General features: G+C 35.4%; 1 protein-coding gene across 1 annotated transcript in view; it reads right to left on the bottom strand.

Annotated features, from left to right (window-relative positions):
- Positions 1 to 6473: 6473 nt before the first annotated feature.
- Positions 6474 to 21019, bottom strand: part of LOC141840607 (uncharacterized) — a 58362-nt gene continuing 43816 nt past the window's right edge. The window contains exons 8-14 of the mRNA XM_074728649.1: positions 17917 to 18015; positions 16648 to 16806; positions 16516 to 16573; positions 16320 to 16390; positions 15310 to 15354; positions 7523 to 7693; positions 6474 to 6900 (exon numbers count right to left, since the gene is read on the bottom strand). Coding sequence (XP_074584750.1) covers positions 6484 to 6900; positions 7523 to 7693; positions 15310 to 15354; positions 16320 to 16390; positions 16516 to 16573; positions 16648 to 16806; positions 17917 to 18015 — 1020 coding nt within the window. The 3' untranslated portion in view covers positions 6474 to 6483. The remainder of the gene's footprint in view (positions 6901 to 7522; positions 7694 to 15309; positions 15355 to 16319; positions 16391 to 16515; positions 16574 to 16647; positions 16807 to 17916; positions 18016 to 21019) is intronic.

A 21019-nucleotide genomic window follows, 5' to 3' on the forward strand; every position in this document is an offset into this window, starting at 1 on the left:
AGAACAAAGTTCAAGTGGAGGCAATTGGGAGTTGTGACTTGGCAGACAAATTCCAAGTGGAAGCAGCTGAGAGCTGTAGCTTGACAGACAAATCCAAGTGAAGACAGCTGAGAGTTGTGACTTATCAAATCACATTAGATGAGTCAGCTGGGAGTTCAACATCTAGCTAAGATATGCGCAAGAAAAGTTAAAATTAATATCATACTAATTACGTGTAACCAATGTAGAGAAGCAAGGTTTAACGGTTCTAGGCGACTGGGAGAGAGCCCAAGTAACTAGCTAGAGAAAACTTTCGACCGTTGGAGACCGGATCAAGAAGTAGGTGACCTCAGCATCCAAGCGACCGTAGATGCTTCTAGGCGACCAGTATAAATAGAATGGTGCGATACAAGAAAGTTAGGTCAAAAAATGAAGTTGACCTGTCTCTTAGGTGACCGGGGAATCTGATCGACTATGATCACATATTTCATTTATTATTGGATGTGTTGCAATCATACCAGCAAACTTTTAGGTGATCGAGGATGGTCTAGTCAACTGGAAGATACCACATCAACATCTGAAAGAAGCCTATAAAAGGAGTCACGAGGTAGAACTTTCAAGCAACTAAGCAGTCATTCTCAACATAGTCATCTTTCTCACCTGCAATCCATTTGACTGTGTCTCCCATTTGTTGTCTAATCTTCACGAGTTGCTGTCTACACTACTTATTTTGCTTATTGAAATTTTCCATCAAAATTTCTAAGTTAGACTTTGGTGCATGATGGAATCTAGGGTTATGAGTGTACAAATATGGATCATCCTGTGATCACTATTTGTAGTTAAGGATGACATCCCATTGTACCGCTTGTATTCCATACAAAGGTGTAAATTTTATTGGACAATTATTGACTGCATGACCTATCACACCACAAATCACACAAAAATATTAGTAGAGAATTGGGAGAGCTCTTCGTTCTGTTTAGTTTGAGTTGAGATCAAGTTTTCTAGAAGAGTTTCCAAGTTAGATTTTGGTGCGTATTGGAATCCCAATGATGACCCATAGTTGTTTTCCTCGTGATTGTTCTGTAGCTAGAAGATGTTATTCACTTGTTCCAATCGCGAAGGTGTAAGAAGTATTGGACAATAATCGTATGTATGACATGTTACACCACAGAACTTACAATAACCATTAGCAAAGTTCACAATATTAGATTCATAAAACTTTTGAGTTAGATTGTCCATCTTTGCACACCAGAGATTTGTTCACTTGAAAAAGGAAAAAGAATCAAAGATAGTAGTAAAAGGTAAAAAAAAATAAAATAAAAGAAGAAGAAAATAATAGGAAAAGGAAAAGGAAAAGGAAAAATAACAACAAGAAGTAAAAGAAAATAAAGAAAATGAAAAGATTAGCTACAAAACAAAAAAAAGGAAAGAAAAAAATAAAAAATAAAAGGAAAAGGAAAATAGCAAGAAGAAAAGGAAATAAAGAAAAAAAAAGAAAGATTAGTTGTCAAAATGAAAAAAAAGGAAAGAAAAAGAAAATAAAGATAAAATCTTTTTTTTAGAAAGAAAGAGAAAATAAAATTTAAAAAATCTAGATTAATCAAATCGTAATAGGACTAATATCGATTTGAATAGTCCTCAGTAATGACGTCAAAAATTTGATGTGTGAAATCGATAAATGCACGGTTGTCATCAAATAATAAAATATCATCCACGACGACTGTAAATTGAGTACTAATCTAAATTGTAAAATATATTATCTAAATCAATCGAGATGAGAAAATCGAGCGAGAAAGAAATCAAATTAAGGAATAAGAGTTTATTGGAAAAACTAGTTTGAGGAAGCAATTCTAGGACTTCACTTTTGCCACGATGATTATTGATACCCTAATTGTTATTCACTTTTTTACCTCTATGTTTGGTAATTATGAAGGTGGTCTATCATGAGATATCCGATATAGACTTTTGGAATAATATCGATGTGTCTACCCAAACATGGTGCCTACTTTCAAGGTAACATTACTAAAATGACCGTTTTCTCAGGGAGGCTTCTGTCATGATGCTCCACGGTCCTCTAAGTGTTATCTTCTACTTTGTGATATTGAATTGAGGTAAACCCATTAATTTCTATAATAGCCAATGGTGCCCTCGTGAAATTTTAAACTACTTTCATGAACAACCCCTCAAGACTCAAGCTTTATGGGTTAGAGAATTGGGTCCACTTTTCGATCCTTCTTAGCATCTCATGGGATATAAAAATGCATGTGAGTGTCATAGCCATGTATGCATACTAAAGTTGGATCATAAATCAAATATGTCATGCGATAAAAAAGAGATGAATAAATATAAAGTAGATGTCAATAATTCATCAGGTTACTCCTTCATCTTAGAATTAAGATACTACTCCATAGAGATGGAGTTACAATACGAAGACATGAAAGAAGACATTCTATAACTCAAATCTAGAAAAAGAGAGAAGACTTAGTTGTGGTGTATGTAATTGTCTTCGAATTGATCTCCAAGCTCCTTGGTGGATGGAATCTCGACGGCTCCTTCCTAGGATTCCTTGTCAAAGGAAACACCTCTTAGGGAAGGGGAGAACCCCTTGATCCTTTGATGCCTCCAATACTTTTATAGCCTCCAAAGATATCAATTACTAGCAAACTTTCTAAAAAAGTTGGGGACACTTTTTTTAAAATACCAAATTTTCATAAAAATAGGAGCTGCCACACGCGCCACGACTGTGTGGAAAAACATGATCGGGTCGTGTGAGCTACTGGTGGTCAGCGATACGAGCAGCAAAGGGAAATACGATGGTGCCAAAAAGCACGACCAACCCGTGTTTCCCTTGGAAAGCCCAATTGTTGCTTCGTCTTCATGCCAATCTCTTTGAATGAAGCAAGGTCGTGTCAGGGGACAACACTAGACTATGCTTCATGCTAAAAAATCACATTCTAAGGCTTCTTGTCTCCGTTTTAGCTTTGAATTCACGCCCTGTCAACAAAAATATATAAAGAGCATATCTCTGGACTACAAGGATAAAATCGATAAAAGATATGAAACTATGCAGAATATGCTCATGTGATGAAATAAAATACATATAAAAAAATATAAAAAATTATGCATGAAACACACACATCATCACCACATCAACACTATGGAAACCTCAATTGTCATGTAATCAGCCTATGCTACCTCAACATCTGATCGACTAAACCTCACTATTCGATCTTCTGGACCGTTTGGTCAATCAATAACTCCTGTTTAGTCACCCAAACCCTACAACACAAAGTTAGCATAGAAAATAATATATGAAAAATAAATTAAGACAGTTAACAAGCTATCCGATGTCTACTTCGGAATTCGAGTAGGGCCCTTAGTTAGATCGCCTAAGTTCATCTCTAAAACAAGGACTCATCCTTACTTGTCATTCTTTCAAAAGGACCTCTCCACTCCAAAATCTTATCTTAACTCACCTTCTACCAAACACTTGGTCTCGACCTGTTTGGGCTTCGTCTATTTGACGTTCGATCTCTTGACCCATTAGAGCTTCCTTTTACTCGATGTCTGGAACTCACTGATCCATCGAGTCCGTCCTATTAGATGTTAGGTCCAGCTGACCCATATGGACTTTATGTTTGGTGTCCATTCTCTTGATCTGCCAAGTTTTCATTGCCTAATATTTGGTCCACCTAACCTACTAGGGCTTTTCTGTTAAATCCACCTTATTAGCTCACATGATACCTTAACTTTAAACTTTTATCAATATCAAAATTCAAGTTCGATTATGGTACTCCTTGCACCAACAACTTCAAGTTGAAGGTAAAATTTTGTGAGAGTTGAGTGTTGAGAGAATTTACCTAGGCAAGATTAGAGCAGACCTAACCTTAGAAATGGTTAGAATTAGTGTACCAAATGACTGCACCAACAGTATTGAACACCAATCCATTGATGGATGAGTCATGGATTCAGTAGTCGAGCGGAAGTGGTTTCTGTTCATGGTTACCTAGCCTAGTCTACTAATGGACCGGATCAATTGACTATTAAAATCCCAAATCCTAAATGAGGAGATTTTAGAGTTATGATTGATTTATGGTAATTCCAATCAATTGATATTGGTTATCAATTAACTCCAATCAATTGATATTGGTTATCAATTAACTGGACTGATGCAATTGACTAGATGTGATTAACCAATGAACTAAATGGTTCTATTCATGGATGAGTCGACTTGTGAGTCAACTAATGGCAAATTCCAATCAATTACTGCTATAGTGTCAGCATGGAGGGCACCATTGATAAAGCGACAACAATCCAATCTATGACGACGATAGTGGAACAGCTGACTAATAAAGAATTTCAATTGATGGTTAGGCATCAAGTTGTAATGGTAACCAAGCTAAAGAAAGCTATAAAGGAGGAGGTGATGGAGAATTGAAGGCTAACATATCCTAGAAACATTATAAGTAATTCCTAAGCTCCTTGTAATCTTTTCTTTAGCTTCCTATTGTACTCTATTATAAAACTCCCAAGTACTTCGTAAGAGGTTATCTCACCTCCAAAAGAGTTTCAAGGAGAAAGAATAGTGGTTATTTGAGGATGATCAACAAGTGGTGGAATAGGAGCTAAGGCTGTTGAACTATGTTATATCATTGTGTTATTGGCTTGCTTGTTTTTTCATTTATTTGCATTGAGTTTTGTATAAACTAGCTTATCTAACATTTCAACAAGTATTTGTGAACTTTAAACTCAGAAATGTTTGTATTCACCCCCTCTTAGCTAGCCATCCAGTCCCAACAAACCTAAGTCAACTAACTCATTAGTCGATTAAATCCAACTCCAATCACTTGGATCATCAATTACAACCAATGTATGGTTGAGTCATCATCTAAGTTAAAGTTTATCAAAAATCTAAAAACCAAATTACTTATAGCATCTTATCTTTGGAACTTTTTTTTGTCTTACTAACTGCAACCTCACCTTCGAGACTTCATTGTATTACCAAGAGGTCTTGCCTTGGCAATTCCTTTGCTAGAGGCCTTGCCTCCTAGTCTTGCTTATCTTTTTGATATTTGAACAATCTTGATCTACCAAAACTTTTACTTATCAAGCATTTGGTCAGGTTTAAGTTGTCTACTTGAATCACTTGTAGACTCATTCGATCACTTGTAGTCTCTCATCTTACTTCCTTATCTTGTCAATCATCGCCTCATCTCATGTACTTCCCTTGTGAAGAGGTCTTGCTTCAAGAGCTTCATCATATTGCCAAGAGGCTTAAGCTTCAAGAATACCTTTACCTAGAGGCCTTGACTCCAAATTTTGCACATCTATCTACTATCTAATCAATATTTACCTATCAAAGCCCCTGAGGCAATAATGAGATTATTAAGCCCACGAACAACAAATCAAACATCTAGAATTCGAAACTCAACTATAACAAATTTATGAGAATTTTTCCTTAAATGGATAGCAAACAAGAGAACGTTGCTTGTTACATTGACCTACCATCTTCACTTTCCGATTTACTCTAATAGTCGATGAAAAATTTTTATAAGACCAAACTGATCACCCCAAGATTAGCCGAGTGCTAACTAAAATTAAAAAAATTTACCTATCAAGACTTTTTCTTATTAAACATCTAATCAACTTTAACTTACATCTAATCAACCTTTATCTACTTAAAACTATCACTTCTCAAGTATCCCATAAACATTACTTTGGACTTGAACTATAACCAACACTTAGGCTTCTCTAATTCTCCATAATCCAACCAATCTTGACATACTTGACAAATCATATTATCCTAATTTAAAAATAAACTTTTTGTCAAACATCAAAACTTCTTAATGGATATTGATAACTTGGATGTAATTGTACCAATAATTTCCCAAATAATTTGATCTTCCAAATATCAAACACTTGGTCAAAGACCATGCTCAAAAAGTTTAAGACACTGCATGAACATCCAAAGACACTGCAAGTACAAACAAAACAATACTATAGTGTCCACAGACCAATACCGTGTTGATATCATGGACTTTAAGTTACAAATGGAGCAAAAGGTGTAAATCTATTTTACAATCACTAGACTGCCAGCCCTGTGGGCATGCATATTCACAAAACACAACCATCGATTACCATTTCTCCAAATAGTTTATGTTTACTTGCCTTTTATCTCTACAACAAATGAACCAATGTGTGAAGAGAAGCTCAAAAAAAACAGAGCACTTCTGCAAGTACAAACAAAACTAAAGTGCATATTTACTTTAAGTTACAAATGGAGCAAAATGTTACATCATAGACTGCCAGCCCTGTGGGCATGCATATTCACAAAACACAACCATATACCATTTCTCAAATAGTTTATGTTTACTTGCCTTTTATCTCTACAACAAATGAACCAATGTGTGAAGAGAAGAAAACAGAGCACTTCTGCTAAAGTGCATATTTACTTTGTATGTTACACCTACCATATATCAGAGATAGCATCACCTTCAAGTCTTATTGGTTTCCCTTAAAGAAGTTAAGACTCCATCTCCGTGTTAATCCCTCCATGATGTGGCTTGTCGAGCTCTTCTGAACAACCAGTGTGGCTCGTGTACCATCTGCATTAGGGTCCTGCACTGAGTTGGTTTGGCTAACTTCACTACTGTCAGTGCTAAATTCTAAACTGGCTGACTTTTTTAAAGATGCTTCGATTTCTTGAGACTCTTGATTTAGTTGAGGATTCATGGTTGAGCAACTGGTGCTTGACGAGATGGATTTTCCAGTGCTGTCATCTGCCCCATTAAGCTCAATTGTGGAGGATTCTGTGTCACATGCTGATTTTGATGTCCCAGTATCAGCACTTAAGTGATTATCTTGTTGGTGCCTCATCTCCATGTCCTTGAGTGATTCTATCATTGCCTCCATGATCATCTGTGTCAGAAGCAAATAAAAAACAAAATGATTACTTTGGCGGAGAAATGCAACCTAAATAATTGGAACATTGCGTTGTCATGTAATGATTCCCACCACTCTCACCAAAAGAAACAAGGAAAATTTTTGCTCGTTCCCACTTTCCAAATTATTGTTTCTCGTTGGGACAGAGAATGAGGCAAAAGTAACCAAAATAAAAAGAACAGGTACCTAACAGGTTGTAGAAATTAGTTATAGTTGCGAGATTAGTGCACTAAGTAGAAGGAAGAAATTTCTAGAAATTAGTATAATTGAAAGATTAATGCACCAGGTAGAAGGCAGCAATTTCATACGCTCTTGGTACCACATTTTGTAACTTCCAGAATCTGATACACTAATTTAGTGGATCAATATAACTAGAATTTCTCTCTTTTTGTGAGAATCCTCAACTCAACCCATGGAAATTATAAGAGTAAAAGGCCACATGTAGACAAAGAAACAAGACATTGTTGCACCACTTTTTAGCCACTATTACAGATAAACAAAGCACGTGACATTGTCAGGCTGCATTTTGGTCACTATTACCAACTAGAGATGCAAAATTATGAAAGAATGAGTAAAGAAGAAGCTATCTGAGATATACCCTTTCTTCATCTTCAATGCTGCAAGGCATATCTGAAAAGCTATCAAATGAATACTCCAGATATTCAGTTCCTTGTGAAGTTGGGGTAAGCCAACCATACGAGTCACCATTGGGCATATTATCATGCGGTAAGTTAGATGATGGGCCAACATTGCTTGTGAGTCCATGTTCCTGCAATATGTCAGACAAAATTTAGTTCACATAGCAAATATGTGCATATGCAATATATGCTTGCAGGTGAGAAATTGCAATATGTGCAAAGTATGCAACCAGAAAGTTGAGGCAGACGAAGTTTACCTAATTCAAACCTTTATTGAGTTTAAATTATTCAAATTCAAAAGTATAGTTGATTCAAAACATGTTTTTTCTTAAAAAAAAATAATTTGCATTAAAGTGGCTGAGTTGACTTATATTTTTGTGTGAATTAAGTTTAATATGCTAGATGTGTTAAAGAGGCTGTACTTTCCTCATGGAGGGAGAAAGGCGAGAAAGAAAAAGGAAGCTGAGAAACAATATGGGCATTTTATCAGAAGGAAAGTTATGATAGGGAAAATAAGAGAGAGGAATACATTTTCTTTCCCATAAAGTTGATCATAGTATCATCACAACACGACCATTTTGTCTACCTTTGTTGTTGCCATCAAAGTTTAAAATATCGAGCCGTGCCGAGGTTTTGGTCCCACGATACCGGAACGATACAGTTTCGGTACCGTATGCGGGGTACCGTACCGGTATAATTTCGCTAGGTATTTTTAAAATATAAAATATATTAACTAAAATAAAAATTTAATCTAAATATTTAAAAATAAAAAATAAAATATTTTTTAAAAATAATAAGATAATTTTATAGATTTTAATAAAGCTTATTTAAATTATCCCAACTATAGTAAGGAATTGATTATTAAAACCTTAATTAAACCCTAAGTTAAAAAAAATCCAAAAAAAAATCGCAATGTCGCGCTTCGCCCTCGGTCGGGCACGGCCCGCGCGGCGCCTCTGGTGGCATCGCCGGGCCCGGGCGGTGCCTCCGGGCCCGGGCGCCGCCGGGTCCGAGCGGCGCCTGGGCGACGCCTCCGGAGGCGTCTCCCAGCCGGAACCGATGTGCCGGTGCCGGTCCGTTGGCGGAACAAAAAATTTCACCCGTATTGCGCGATACGGCTCGAAATTTCAATCCCTAGTTGCCATGACCTTTCCCACAAATTTGATCCCACTTGTTTGTTTTTCTCCTTATTACCATCCCTTCAAGAAACATAACCTTAATTAGTAATTAGCTTTGAATGTTCTCTGATGTTTCTACCAATAGGAGAAAGCATAACCATTAATGATAAGATCTTGTATTTAAATTATCAAATTAATTGAATTATTATTGTAGTTTTTGTATTTTGTCCTCCAAATAACAAATGGCTTTTATGTTCACGGAGTTGTGAATCAACATTACATTAGACTCAAGAACAAAACTTTCCTCTATCTGCTTGTGCATTTCAAAGTAAAGGAGGAACGACAGTTAAAGCTTTACAGAAATTATCAGAGATGTAAAGATTAAAATGTGGAATTGGCTTCTAGCGTAGGACTTCAGCTTTTATCTTGGATTCAGGGTTGACTATGAGGACACATAATGCAAATGTTTATACAGCATTGAGGTGGTTTCTAATAGTTTTTCACTAATTTGGGTGACCAATGAAGACTTTGGCTGTTGCCCTTTGTTGTCTTGGAACCATATACATAGCCATTGGTAAAGGAAAGTGCAGTTGATCAATTTCATATTGCAAGGACATGGTGGTGTGTTTAATCAGAAAATGCAAGATGAGATATTTTGTAGATAGTAAATACATCATTATAAAACACCCAATTCTTTTTGGGCGTGTCTTTTTTTTGAGGAAGAGAAAAGTCCAAAACACCAAACCATGTAAATTTATATTTATGTGTAAATGGCCGATGTAAATGTAGAAGTCCATCAATGTTTTAAGGAGCTCAAATGAATAGGCAATTCACTGCCATGTCCAGATTAGCAATGGGCCAACTAATTAGTAAGTACTAAACTAGGACAAGAATACTGTTATAACTTGAATGCCAAATATCGGTATTTAGATATTTGTTTCTTGTTTTCACTTCATCTAAGCTTCATCTTTTTACATCATAATGGTTTCTCTTTTTTCTGTTGTAGCCATGTGACCTAAAGGTCACGGGTTTGAATTGCAGAAACAATCTATTGCAATATAAGGTAAGGCTACATACAATAAATCCTTACCTGAGACTCCACATTGGCGAGAGTTTCGTGCACTGGGCTGTCCTTATGCTAAATGTGTTAAAATTGTGAGGTCAGTGAATAAATTGCTCAGTAAGTATAGGATGGGTATATTATTAGTCAATTCAAATGTTAGGATACATTTGTTAGGACCCCTATCAAATGTTGAAATTGAATGACCGGTAAATAGAGAGAGAACAAAATAGTTTAACTCATTACCTAATGTTAAACAGAATATAGGAAGAGTAACTGCTAAATAGTGATGCAGATGCAAGGGTAGTAGGGAGAGGGGAGAGGTGGAAACTTCACTTCTATGCATGCAATTTTGTATGGATGGGGACAGAGTTTTGAGGATTTCATTCTATCAAAAGCTAGAAGTTAAGATTTGAGGTGGAGAAAGTATGAGTGCAGTTTAATGTACCATCTAGTGCAATAGAGAAACAAAATATATAAGACCACATTGAAGTCCACAACATTTTGATGAACAATATCACTGTCATGTAACTCAGATGATTCCTCACATTCAACAAAAGGACTGATCAACATCATCAATTTATGTTTCTCAAATGGTTAAATCTTGCTCAACGGCAAGGGCACAATTTAGACATCAAGATGTTCTATCACCCCCCATTGTGACAATAAAAGCATTCAATTGTGAGATTATTCATTAGGTAATCAGTTCAGTATAATGTTTGTACTCGGTAACCAATAACGAACCCATTTGGGAGTAAAGTGGGTGAGTAATTTATTTTGTAGAGCAGCAGAATGGGCTAAACTACCCATGGAGGGAATTTTCCAACCTTTTGAAAATAGGTGTCAAGCAGGAGGCGATTGACCAAATGCATATCACCTAGGCAATAGGTGGCTGCCTGGATGAGGTGAGATGCCCAGCCAGTTAACATTAAAATAATATTAAAATAAAATTGACATATATCAACAAGTACTCTATTGAATTAAATTTTCTTTTTTATTGTACCTGTGTTGTAAATATATTGAGAGCATAAACTTGAAGTGCGTTATGGCTATAATGCCTACAATATATGTCATAGACTTTTAACACGTCTACAATAATTTCTTAGTTGTACAAAACATCAGATATATCATATATACTATCATGAACAAACTGAATTAATCAATCAAACAAGTTTCGAAGCACAAGTACACAAGGGTTAGTTAATAGTAACCACGTAACAACATCAAAACTAACGAAGAAACCACACAATGCAATAAGATAAACATATAATACAATGAAGGAGAGATGTAGTGGGGATGTGTAATTAGGATTTAATTCAAGTGAACTAATTAGATAAATAAACTATTTTTTAATGAACCTATGTGGATTGGCTCTTTGAACCACATGGGCTGCTTAGATAGGCCACTTGCACCGTCTAGGTAGACACAGTTTGAAATAGCTACCTTGAGGGACCCCTCAAGGTAGACATAGTCCCTTTTATTTCTGCTAAAACCACCTAATCTGTTGTTTACAACTATTAAGTTTCTTACTCTCTTAAGGATGCATAGCAGATCATGAATTATGCATATGGGGGCAACAGGGACAAGCCTCAACTCTTTCAGGCTCCAATATGTAAACATTTGGCTCAAAGATACTATGCTCAAAAATAGAATGGAGTGATCACACCAAAAATTCATACTATCTGGTGGGAAAATGTAGCATTCTAAAGCATACCGAGTTCAGCAACTCTTCAAACTAGTTGCATAGTCACAACCAAGAATTTATTGTTTCCAATTTATCAGGTATAGGGTTAGTCCGCAAAAGTATGTAGCAGAAACAGACTATTTCTAGAAATGATCTGACAATCTTTTTAGTCACGCCAACCAATCATCTTTGACCACAAAAACTTGTTTGATGTCAGTCAACCAAATCATATTCTTCCACGTATGCTGAACAATCAAAAAAAGATAGGACCTTAAGATTAGGTGATGGTTAAATTTCTTTTAGTTACTTGTTATCCATATATACTGTCTTGATTTACCATAGTAGCATACTAGGTTTAAAATCACATTGTTTTCAGTGATAGATAGGAACAAGATAGTTTTGATACTATGCTAGTGAGCTGATGCACAATGCGATAGGCAAATTTGAGGTGAAGGGGACAAAATGAAAAAGAACAATGTAAAATAGAAGAAGAAGAAGAAAGATAGGTACATATCTAGGGGTAAGGTGTAAAGAATCATTCCATTTTGATCTCCTAACCAAGTGGTATGATCTTAACACTGTATTGGGAAAGCATTCGACACAAATTTGAAGATGAATTTACATAAGTTTATTAAATTTAATATCTTTTTACTTAGTTTATTTCCTTATAAATACAAAACTACAATAATTAAATAGCCAATTGATTAAATTTTTTCATGTGATACCATACCAACTAGATTTCAGCATTCACTAAATTCATATGGGTTTTAATCATTTCATCCCAATTCACTTAATTTGTCCACTTTTATTAAGAATATATTGATTAGTAATTGGATAAAAAAATGATTTTACTCATTTTTACTAAAATACATGTCAAAATGAATGCTTATAAATTTTACTTGTATAACTCCTTTTTCTATCTTATCTAGTTTATTATAAAACAAAACAACTATATGAATTAGATGATCAATTGAATTAAAATATTGGAGAAATAAGATACACAAATATATATATATATATATATATATATATATATATATATATATATATATACTTGAATCCATCTCAACTCATGGCAATGTGTATCAAAGTGTCGGCATAACACTATACTCATCAACATGATTGACATACGCAGCATAAAAGGGATTGCCTATGTTGATAAATATCAAGTTTTAATAATTTACAAAAATATATATTTCAACCATGCCACTGGGCAAGGTACAATATTTCAAACCATGATAGCATATAATGTTAGTGTTTTAGTTTATTCTTTATTAATGGATTTTTTCCAATTACAATTGTGTATCCACTTCATAAAGTAGGAATCTTGGGATTTCTGTTGAGGATCAATGATCTTGACTGGAGAGCTCAAGGGATGAATAGTACCTTGACTAGCAAATTATAATTTTTTCGTTTCTTGTGTGTTCTCTATGGCCAAATAAACTGATTCAATGCAGCAAAAACAACAATAAGAACACACAAAAAATAATGCCAAGAAGGAATGATTTACATAGAACAGAACTCTATTCCTACTCCATGGCCTAAGGTGCATTAAGCTCATAATTCCCTCTAATAAAAATCTCCTTCAAAATTGAAGAAACATCGCACAGTAGTATTATCTTCTCTAAAAAGCATGCAACGAATGTTAAAAAAGAAAATTAGCAAAGCTTGTAGAAGAGGCCTTTTAGTAGTTCTTGGGCATGTCTATCTCGACTCAATGCAACAACAATAGTTAAACATTTGTGAATGAATGTCGAAAATAAACACGATCATTGCTTATATCGATGATCTCCCATAGTTGTCCAATGACCACTTTTTAGATTACTCCAATCAAGTAAAATCAACTTCAATTGATTTTATCATGAAACCAAACAACTCAAAGTGTCTCCAGTTGACTCAAATCTAGTTGAGCCAAATAAACACCTTTTTCAATCAACTCAAGCTCAACAATGAGCATTCTATTTCCAGGCAAGGAGTGTTTAGTTGACTCAACTCATCATTCGACTAGAAGCACCTCCAATCGACTTAACCTATATGGAGATCCCCACTTTACTTATGCCTCTATAAGCCTCCACAAAGCTCTGGATCAAACTTGTCACTGACAAGCCAAAAATCCTTGTTCCTAGGCTGAAGATTCTCTACAAGCTATACATGCCCAAGTTACACAAATTTATGATTACAAGTTGCACAATCTCTTTAATTCACATTCTTCAAATCTTCAAGTTACCCAAAAGTACACCTATCTAAATCCTCAATCTCTTGGATGCACAAAGTCCTCAACTTGTTTTGCATGTCATCCTTCACTAGATCATTTACGTAGTCCACTTCTTGAGGCTACTATCAAAGCTAAAGCAACTTAATCTTCCTCATCTTGTGACAACTCTTGGATGTCCGATACCATCCTTCACCAATCTCCAACTTACCTCTGAGCCATCAAGTCAAACCAACTTGGCTTCACCAAATCAAATTGCTTGCGCCCAACACATCAAAACATCATGGTCTAACACAACCACTTAGAACATAATTGCACTAATAATTTCTTCCTTTTCAGTACCTATTTAGTGGAGGACATGGAGGTTTCACCTACTCCTTTTTTACTCTGGGTCATAGAACATAACCTCTTATGTCTAACTTTCTCCCCTATTCTCTATTGTTGGTGAATCAAAATCCTCCACAACTCTTGTAATGCAAAAGACCCACTTTATGTTTTGACTCTCTCATAATGAAACCATAGTCCAAACTTCTGTTTGTAGATTTATTGCCCATACATATCCTAATCTAAACGAACCCCGCATCAAAAAATGGGGTAGTGGAAAATCACTATAAAATTGTGACAGCAGAAAAGAATTAGAGTGTGAAGTCAAGTCTCCATTGTAAGCAGTGATTTACTTCTTGAAGTATTAGCTGCATATATATAGTTTAGTCATGGAAAAAAAGTGGCAACATGGTCTGATCAATTTTCAAGATAGAAAGATCTATACATAGTTGTCACTCAGAAAAGAATCTGACAATAGTAAGACCTTTGTTGCATCTATTTATCACATTTGGATGTGAAGAAACAATAGAAACTTCATCAAACAGTGCAATGATGTGGAGTTTTGGTGCATGATAGTAGACTTGATGCAGTAGCTAAGTTTGGCAGCAGAGTTGAAGATAAAGCCTACAATAATAACTGACTCAAAATTATTTGGTAACCTGTGTAATTCTTGTTATAGAATATTAGTTGGATTCTATATGAGCTGTGTGGTGATAGATTCTTGCTGCAAATTTGTCATTTTATGTAGCTGTTTTGTGCTGCCCTAGGATATAGTTGATAGAATACTGGAAACCTGAAATGATCTAAGGTTGGAATCAAAGTGATGCCACTCAATATTGAAGAGTTATTGAATAGGTTAATAAATAAGCTTTTTGAATACTGTGAGCATGCTGAATACACTGATATTTTTTTTCTTTTCAAAATAAAGAAATGTATAGAGTTGGATGTTTTGAATAGTTGTGTCATTTAGATTTGAAAATAAGAATATTTTATCATTTCTAATTTTAATTTATAACAAATCAAGTCAAATTCAAAATATATTAGATCAGATTTTATAAGAAAAAAAGAAGAAAGAGAACCCTAAAATAGTTTTGAACATTCAACCAATAATAAAGTTACTATTTGCACAACCTCTTCAGGCACATAACCCATGAGATAATTGGTTGAGACACATGCAAAGAACGAAATTTAATATCATCAAAACATTAACAAAAAGAATCTTTAAGTAATAGCTAGTCTTAATCTAGAGAGAATTACTAAATTAACATTGTATAATGTAACACAGTCGATGATAGATCAGTTCAGTGCACAGAATAGAATGGTTGTAGTAACAAGAAATTAGATGATACCTTGTCTTCATTGTCATTCTGTTGAGAGGAAATATCACGGGGTACCTGCAAGATTATCCAGGGTAGGCTTATAAGCATAACTACACATATTCAAGTAGTTGCTTTTTCTATATCATTACACGTTCTTAGTTGCAGTTCCACAACCAAGAAATGGAAAATACACTATAAAGCACAAGAGAACCTAACAAAGTTATAGCACTAAAGATCTCTGCTTTCTAAATAGAATCAATGGAATGGTAATTAGTATCTCATATACATGGAAAAAGAAACTAAATTGACAGCTCTTTGCTTTTTCAGTTGTGTTTGCATATACCATCAATGAAAACCATCCATTATCACCAAGCATCCTAAACACGGTTTGCTTTTAGATTCTACTGTATCTGCATGCATGTACTAGAGAAAGCAAAACTGCCTTGAATGGTCTGCATGCAATTTAGAATCGGAAAACTTTAGAGTGTGTTGCATATTCAGGATCCTAGGTCTCATGATGAAAGTAAATCATGTAACTCAGAGATTAGTATAAGAAAACACTCATTAAAATCCATCAGAAAAGTACCATTCACTTCCAAATCCTTCTTTCCCTGCATTTAACATGGATTTACTTAAGAAAGCAACACAAGTCACGGAATTTTATTTACAGTCAACTACAAACAAATTAGAAATCTAAAAGATCTACATCTTGTGAAGAGAGCAATACTTGAGAAGAAATTAGTAAGCTTAGTTGCATGGAAAAGAGAAGTCAAATTTCAGTTTCATACGTAACACTGGATTTGTGTCCGCATAGGCTATTGAAAAACAAACCACTAGTATAGCAAGATATTGAATATTTATTTCTCTTTAAACTTCTATTTTTCTCTGGATGTTTATATATTTTATCCAATAAAGTAAAACTGCAGCTCAAGAAATTCAGTGTTACAGACAGAATAAATTAGAAGTATGTACTCAATGAAAGAATATGGCACAAAGCTTCATAAAGAACATCAAAGTAACGTCTTCAAGACTATACTGACTTCTGTCCGACTCATAGGTCTTCTGGAACGCAGTTGAGCAATAGCATCTTCTGTACTGCTAGGTGCAAATTCTAGTTCATCAAAAAAAATTTATTGAATGAACACTAAAACATCAATGAAAGAACCCAATAAAGCCATCTATATCTTTCAGGAAGAAATTCAAATTCAAATGGTTCATCAGAGTTATGAAGCTTACCTTGAGCTGGTTCAGCTGCATTTTGATTCTGATGTTCATGAATTCTATCCAAATTTGCCTATAGATGGGTTCATTAATATAACAAACAAATACAAGCAATTTATAAATCCACAATAATGAGACTATACTTACTGGACCAATAAAATCATGCATTCTGTGAAAGTAAAGCTCATCAGAGATGGAACTTGGAGGGGCTAGAACATTGTGGAAGAAAATAGTTATAGAATCAAAGTAAAATTGAGGACGTGGTGAATTGTGGTCTCCATCAAATTTGATGATGTTTTTGTCTCCCTGCAATTTTCAAATTAGATGAATCCAAGTAATATTTTAACCAGTTTGATAAAAAAAGGACAGCCCAGTGCACGAAACTCCCGCTAATGTGATGCCTCGGGGAAGGGTCTATTATACGCAGCCTTACCCTGCTTTGCAAGAGGCTGTTTTCGAGACTCGAATCTGTGACCTCTAAGTCACACGGCAGCAACTTTACTGTTGCGCCAAGTCTCCCCTTCATTTTAACCAGTTTGATCATTCCCAAAATAATAATAGTATAGTAAGACACAACTCTCAAAAATTGAGTTTCATCTAGTTGCATATCTTCATCACACAAGCAATCGAAAAATGTGTGATGGCCACATATCACTATAGAACTCACACAAGATGAACAAAATTGTGCACCCAACTATCCTAGGGCATGGAAAATAATTTTGGAGATAAACCTATCATCCAAAAAATTATGCTAGGACAATCTCTCACATCAGACATGATCTACACTTAAAATAGATAAAGATATCTCAATATAAAAGACTCATTCATTCTAACCCTATAAACAGAAAAAGAACACTAAATATAATTCGGTGTTGAAGTCACTTAGAAAATCAAGATATCTCACTATAAAAAAGTGATTCGTTCTAACCCTATAAACAGAAAAGCAAAGTAAATACAATTCGGTGTTGAAGTAACTTAGAAGCAAAAGCTCTCATGTTTGGTTCACATGAATAGCTGTTCCAATGAATTTTGTCGGAAAATTAATCTTGCATGTGGTTGTAAAAGGAGCATGGAACAATAATTCTCATAATTGCTATTTCATGAACCAAATGAAGGAATGTTAATTCCTATTCCATTCTTACTCTACTCCATTTCCTAAGAATAACTATTCTTTTCCTTGTCATTCTAATCCCTGATCTAAACTTAGCAAAAGAGTTTGGTTTTTCATGGTTCCTGCAAAAATGTCCACTCTAAAAATAAAAAAATAAAAACCTTGGCAATGTTCAAATATCAAACAAGTTAATTCAATGATATCAAGAAGAAAAACTTGGATTGAGAAATCTTGCCAGTGAATTCTCCACCATAACAAATAATGAAAGAGAAAAAAGAAAACATAATAAAAAAGAAAACCATTACATTGTAAGCATCAAAAATGTGATCTGAATGGTGTGGATGTATAAAGTCATCATCAATGGCATGTCCAAGCAAGACTGGGACAAAACACCGTCTCGCCACCTATAAGATGAGAGAAAATTTTCAGAGATAGCAGACAAGGATAACACAAAGTCATGTATTACCAGAAACACTTGGAGATCTATAAGTTGTATAATATGCAAATGATAATTAGGATCTGTGCTGCCAACCAAATTCAACTTGATGATGATATGATACCATGCAGCTTAGCACCTTGTGATGGCTGTGTTGTAATTTTCAATTAGCTAAACCTGTGCTACTTTATTAATTGGGTTAATGCTTTAATATAGTCCAAACTGATAAGGATTGTCTTTATACGTTGTTAAATTTGATATGTGGAATCCAGATTGCACGCCTCATTTCTTAGTAATTTTCCCTTGCTAATCTAGCAAGCCATCTTAACTATAACCTGTTGTACCAAACCCTCTTAAACTATCCAAGGCAACAGCTCCCTAGTCCCAATGCCCACCACCTGCTACTCTTCCTCCTCAAGCTCCGAACCTCTTGCACAACTGGTCATCACTCAATCCAACCATCAATTGTCTCACTAGCCTATCTCTGTTTTGTCATCTTTCAGCAACCTTATTGGCTTGTCCCTCCATCACTATGCAAGTTGGAATGCCTACTCACCTTTGGTATCAACTCAAATTGACTCTCTAATCCCATCTACAACCTCGTCTTCATTGCTTAAAAGACTTGAAACTCTTCAAACTTTCTCATGTTGCATTAAAATGGTGCCTCCCACCTAGTCGTGTTTACGAGGAACCTAATTCCTGGCAACAACACCCTTGCTGACACAACTCAACCTATAGATCTTAAAATAGAGAAGTTCTGAAAGTAGGAGCACATGCACCATGCAATTGCTTTTCACCAATGTCGGATGATCCATCTAACCTTTGGCAAAGAAGTTTTCTTCCAAGCTCTTTGACCCCTTGTGCTCCCCAAGTCAAGCAGTATTGCTGCTCTGATGGATATGGGTGACAGTGAGAGTGAGTGGAGATATACTGGTAACAATTGATGGGAATGAGCCAACTTTGACAATGCCAATTGAGATTAATACTATTGTGCAATAATCATTAAGAATAAATCCCAATTAAATAGATGTCCTAATCGACCACCTCAAAGCATTCTCCCAAATACGTATTAGTGCACCTGAAATGTGTGTCAACCACCACGAAGTCTGAAATGACAACTTTTTCGTGGTCTTGACTATGAGGTCTCCCTATACCACATTGGATGTGAGACTACTCCCTGTTCAAAGTGGGAGTGACAGGATTAGTATCTCCCAACAATATGTTATACAAATTTGATTGGAAAGCCTTTTGGATCAAGCTTACCACTGAACCAAGCAATTGTTGATCACAAAGTGGCAACATTATACATACATCACCATGATATGCCGACATGTGACCGGCACCGGCAAGAACACGAACTAGCACAGCCGCTATCGCCCAACCCCAAACCTGATCGCACAACCCCAACGGCGGCTCCGGACTAGTCGTGAGAACCAACGGCCGCCGCGCCCGAACGGATCGCGCGACGCCTTGAGCGCTACCACGGGGTCGCGCGACCACGGCGGCCTCGCCATGATATTCGTGCGACGCCAGAATTGCTAAAGCCCAGTAACTACTAATAAATTTTATTGGCGCGATGCAAGAGATTGCGCGATCACGCGACCTCGCGTGCCGAGATCGCGCGCGTCGGGGAGGGAGGAGCATCCAAATATTTTTATTAAAATGTTAATAATTATTTTAATTAATTCCTAATAAAATTATATAATTAATTATATTTTTTATTTATTTTATTTAAATTCTAATAATTTTTTATTTATTTTGTCAAGAAAACTCCTAACCTAAATAAATAATCAACCCTAACCTAAATAAATAATCAAATATATTTTTTAAATTTTAATATATATAAATTTATTTAAAATTATAATAAAATTTTATATATTCTTAAAATCTTCTAGGCCGCGATGCTGCAACGGCCTCCACGGGACCGTATCGTTCCCGTGGAATATAAATTCAACATTTCAACATATAAAACATATTGTAATAATCAAATATTAATAAAATTAATATATATTTATATTTAAAATTTAAAAAATACCGAAACTATATCGGCACGGCATAATCACGATCCCGAAACCGTATCGTTCCGGTCCGGGACCGCAATTGTCGGCACGGGTCGAGATTTTAAACCTTGCATCAAACATCTGGTGTGCAAATGAGAATAAGTTCCTCAAACACTAGAATGTGACAAGCACAAAAACATGATATGAGATCAAAAGTAGAGGGAATCAACCTGGACAAGTTGATGCAAACACCATATTAAAAATTCTTTCAACCTCCCAAGATTCCCTATGAAGTTGAACCCATGAGAAGAACTACAAGAATAAATCTAATCCAACAAGCTTAGATCACCAATAGTACTCACCCAAGAAGAGAGCACACTTCTTCACACTCTAATCCCAAAGGCTTCATTTGGTGCTCTCTATAGGGTCTTTTCTCTAGTGTTATAGATAGATCCTAAACCAAATGGTGCATTAATAAGGTTTTATAAATGATTCTAGGTTTGATTAATTAAGAAAGTCTGATTGTATATTTAAAAATTTATACAAATTGACTCAATTGAAAAGCAGATTGCAATTAAGTCGGTAAGCTACGTGTGCAGCATAACATGGCCCATCTCATCAAATTTCCATTTCAACAAGATCTTGCTCCAAAACTCCATCTGGAACTCTTGATGCTCCAAAGCAGTCCTAGTCCTCTCATCTTGGTCGAAGACTACACAAACAGAAGTGGTACAGTCTGTGCACCAGATTCCACCTCGATCAGGCTATTTGCATCTGATATAACCAAACAGAATCCTCGAGCAAGTAGTGAGATCCTTTAGATCTCTCTGCCCTCAAATAACTTGAATATCTACATGTTTCCTATCTAATATCTTGAGACACCCTTTACACATGTATTTTGCTATGTTCCAAATATTTTTCTAATAGAGTCCTTTTCCTAACATTCTTTTCACGTGGATTTGACTCTCACAA

The sequence above is a fragment of the Curcuma longa genome, chromosome 1 (genome assembly GCF_044706935.1).
Source record: "Curcuma longa cultivar G26 ecotype Majalengka, Jawa Barat chromosome 1, ITB_CL_G26_1.1, whole genome shotgun sequence".
NCBI classification, from domain to species: Eukaryota; Viridiplantae; Streptophyta; class Magnoliopsida; order Zingiberales; family Zingiberaceae; genus Curcuma; species Curcuma longa.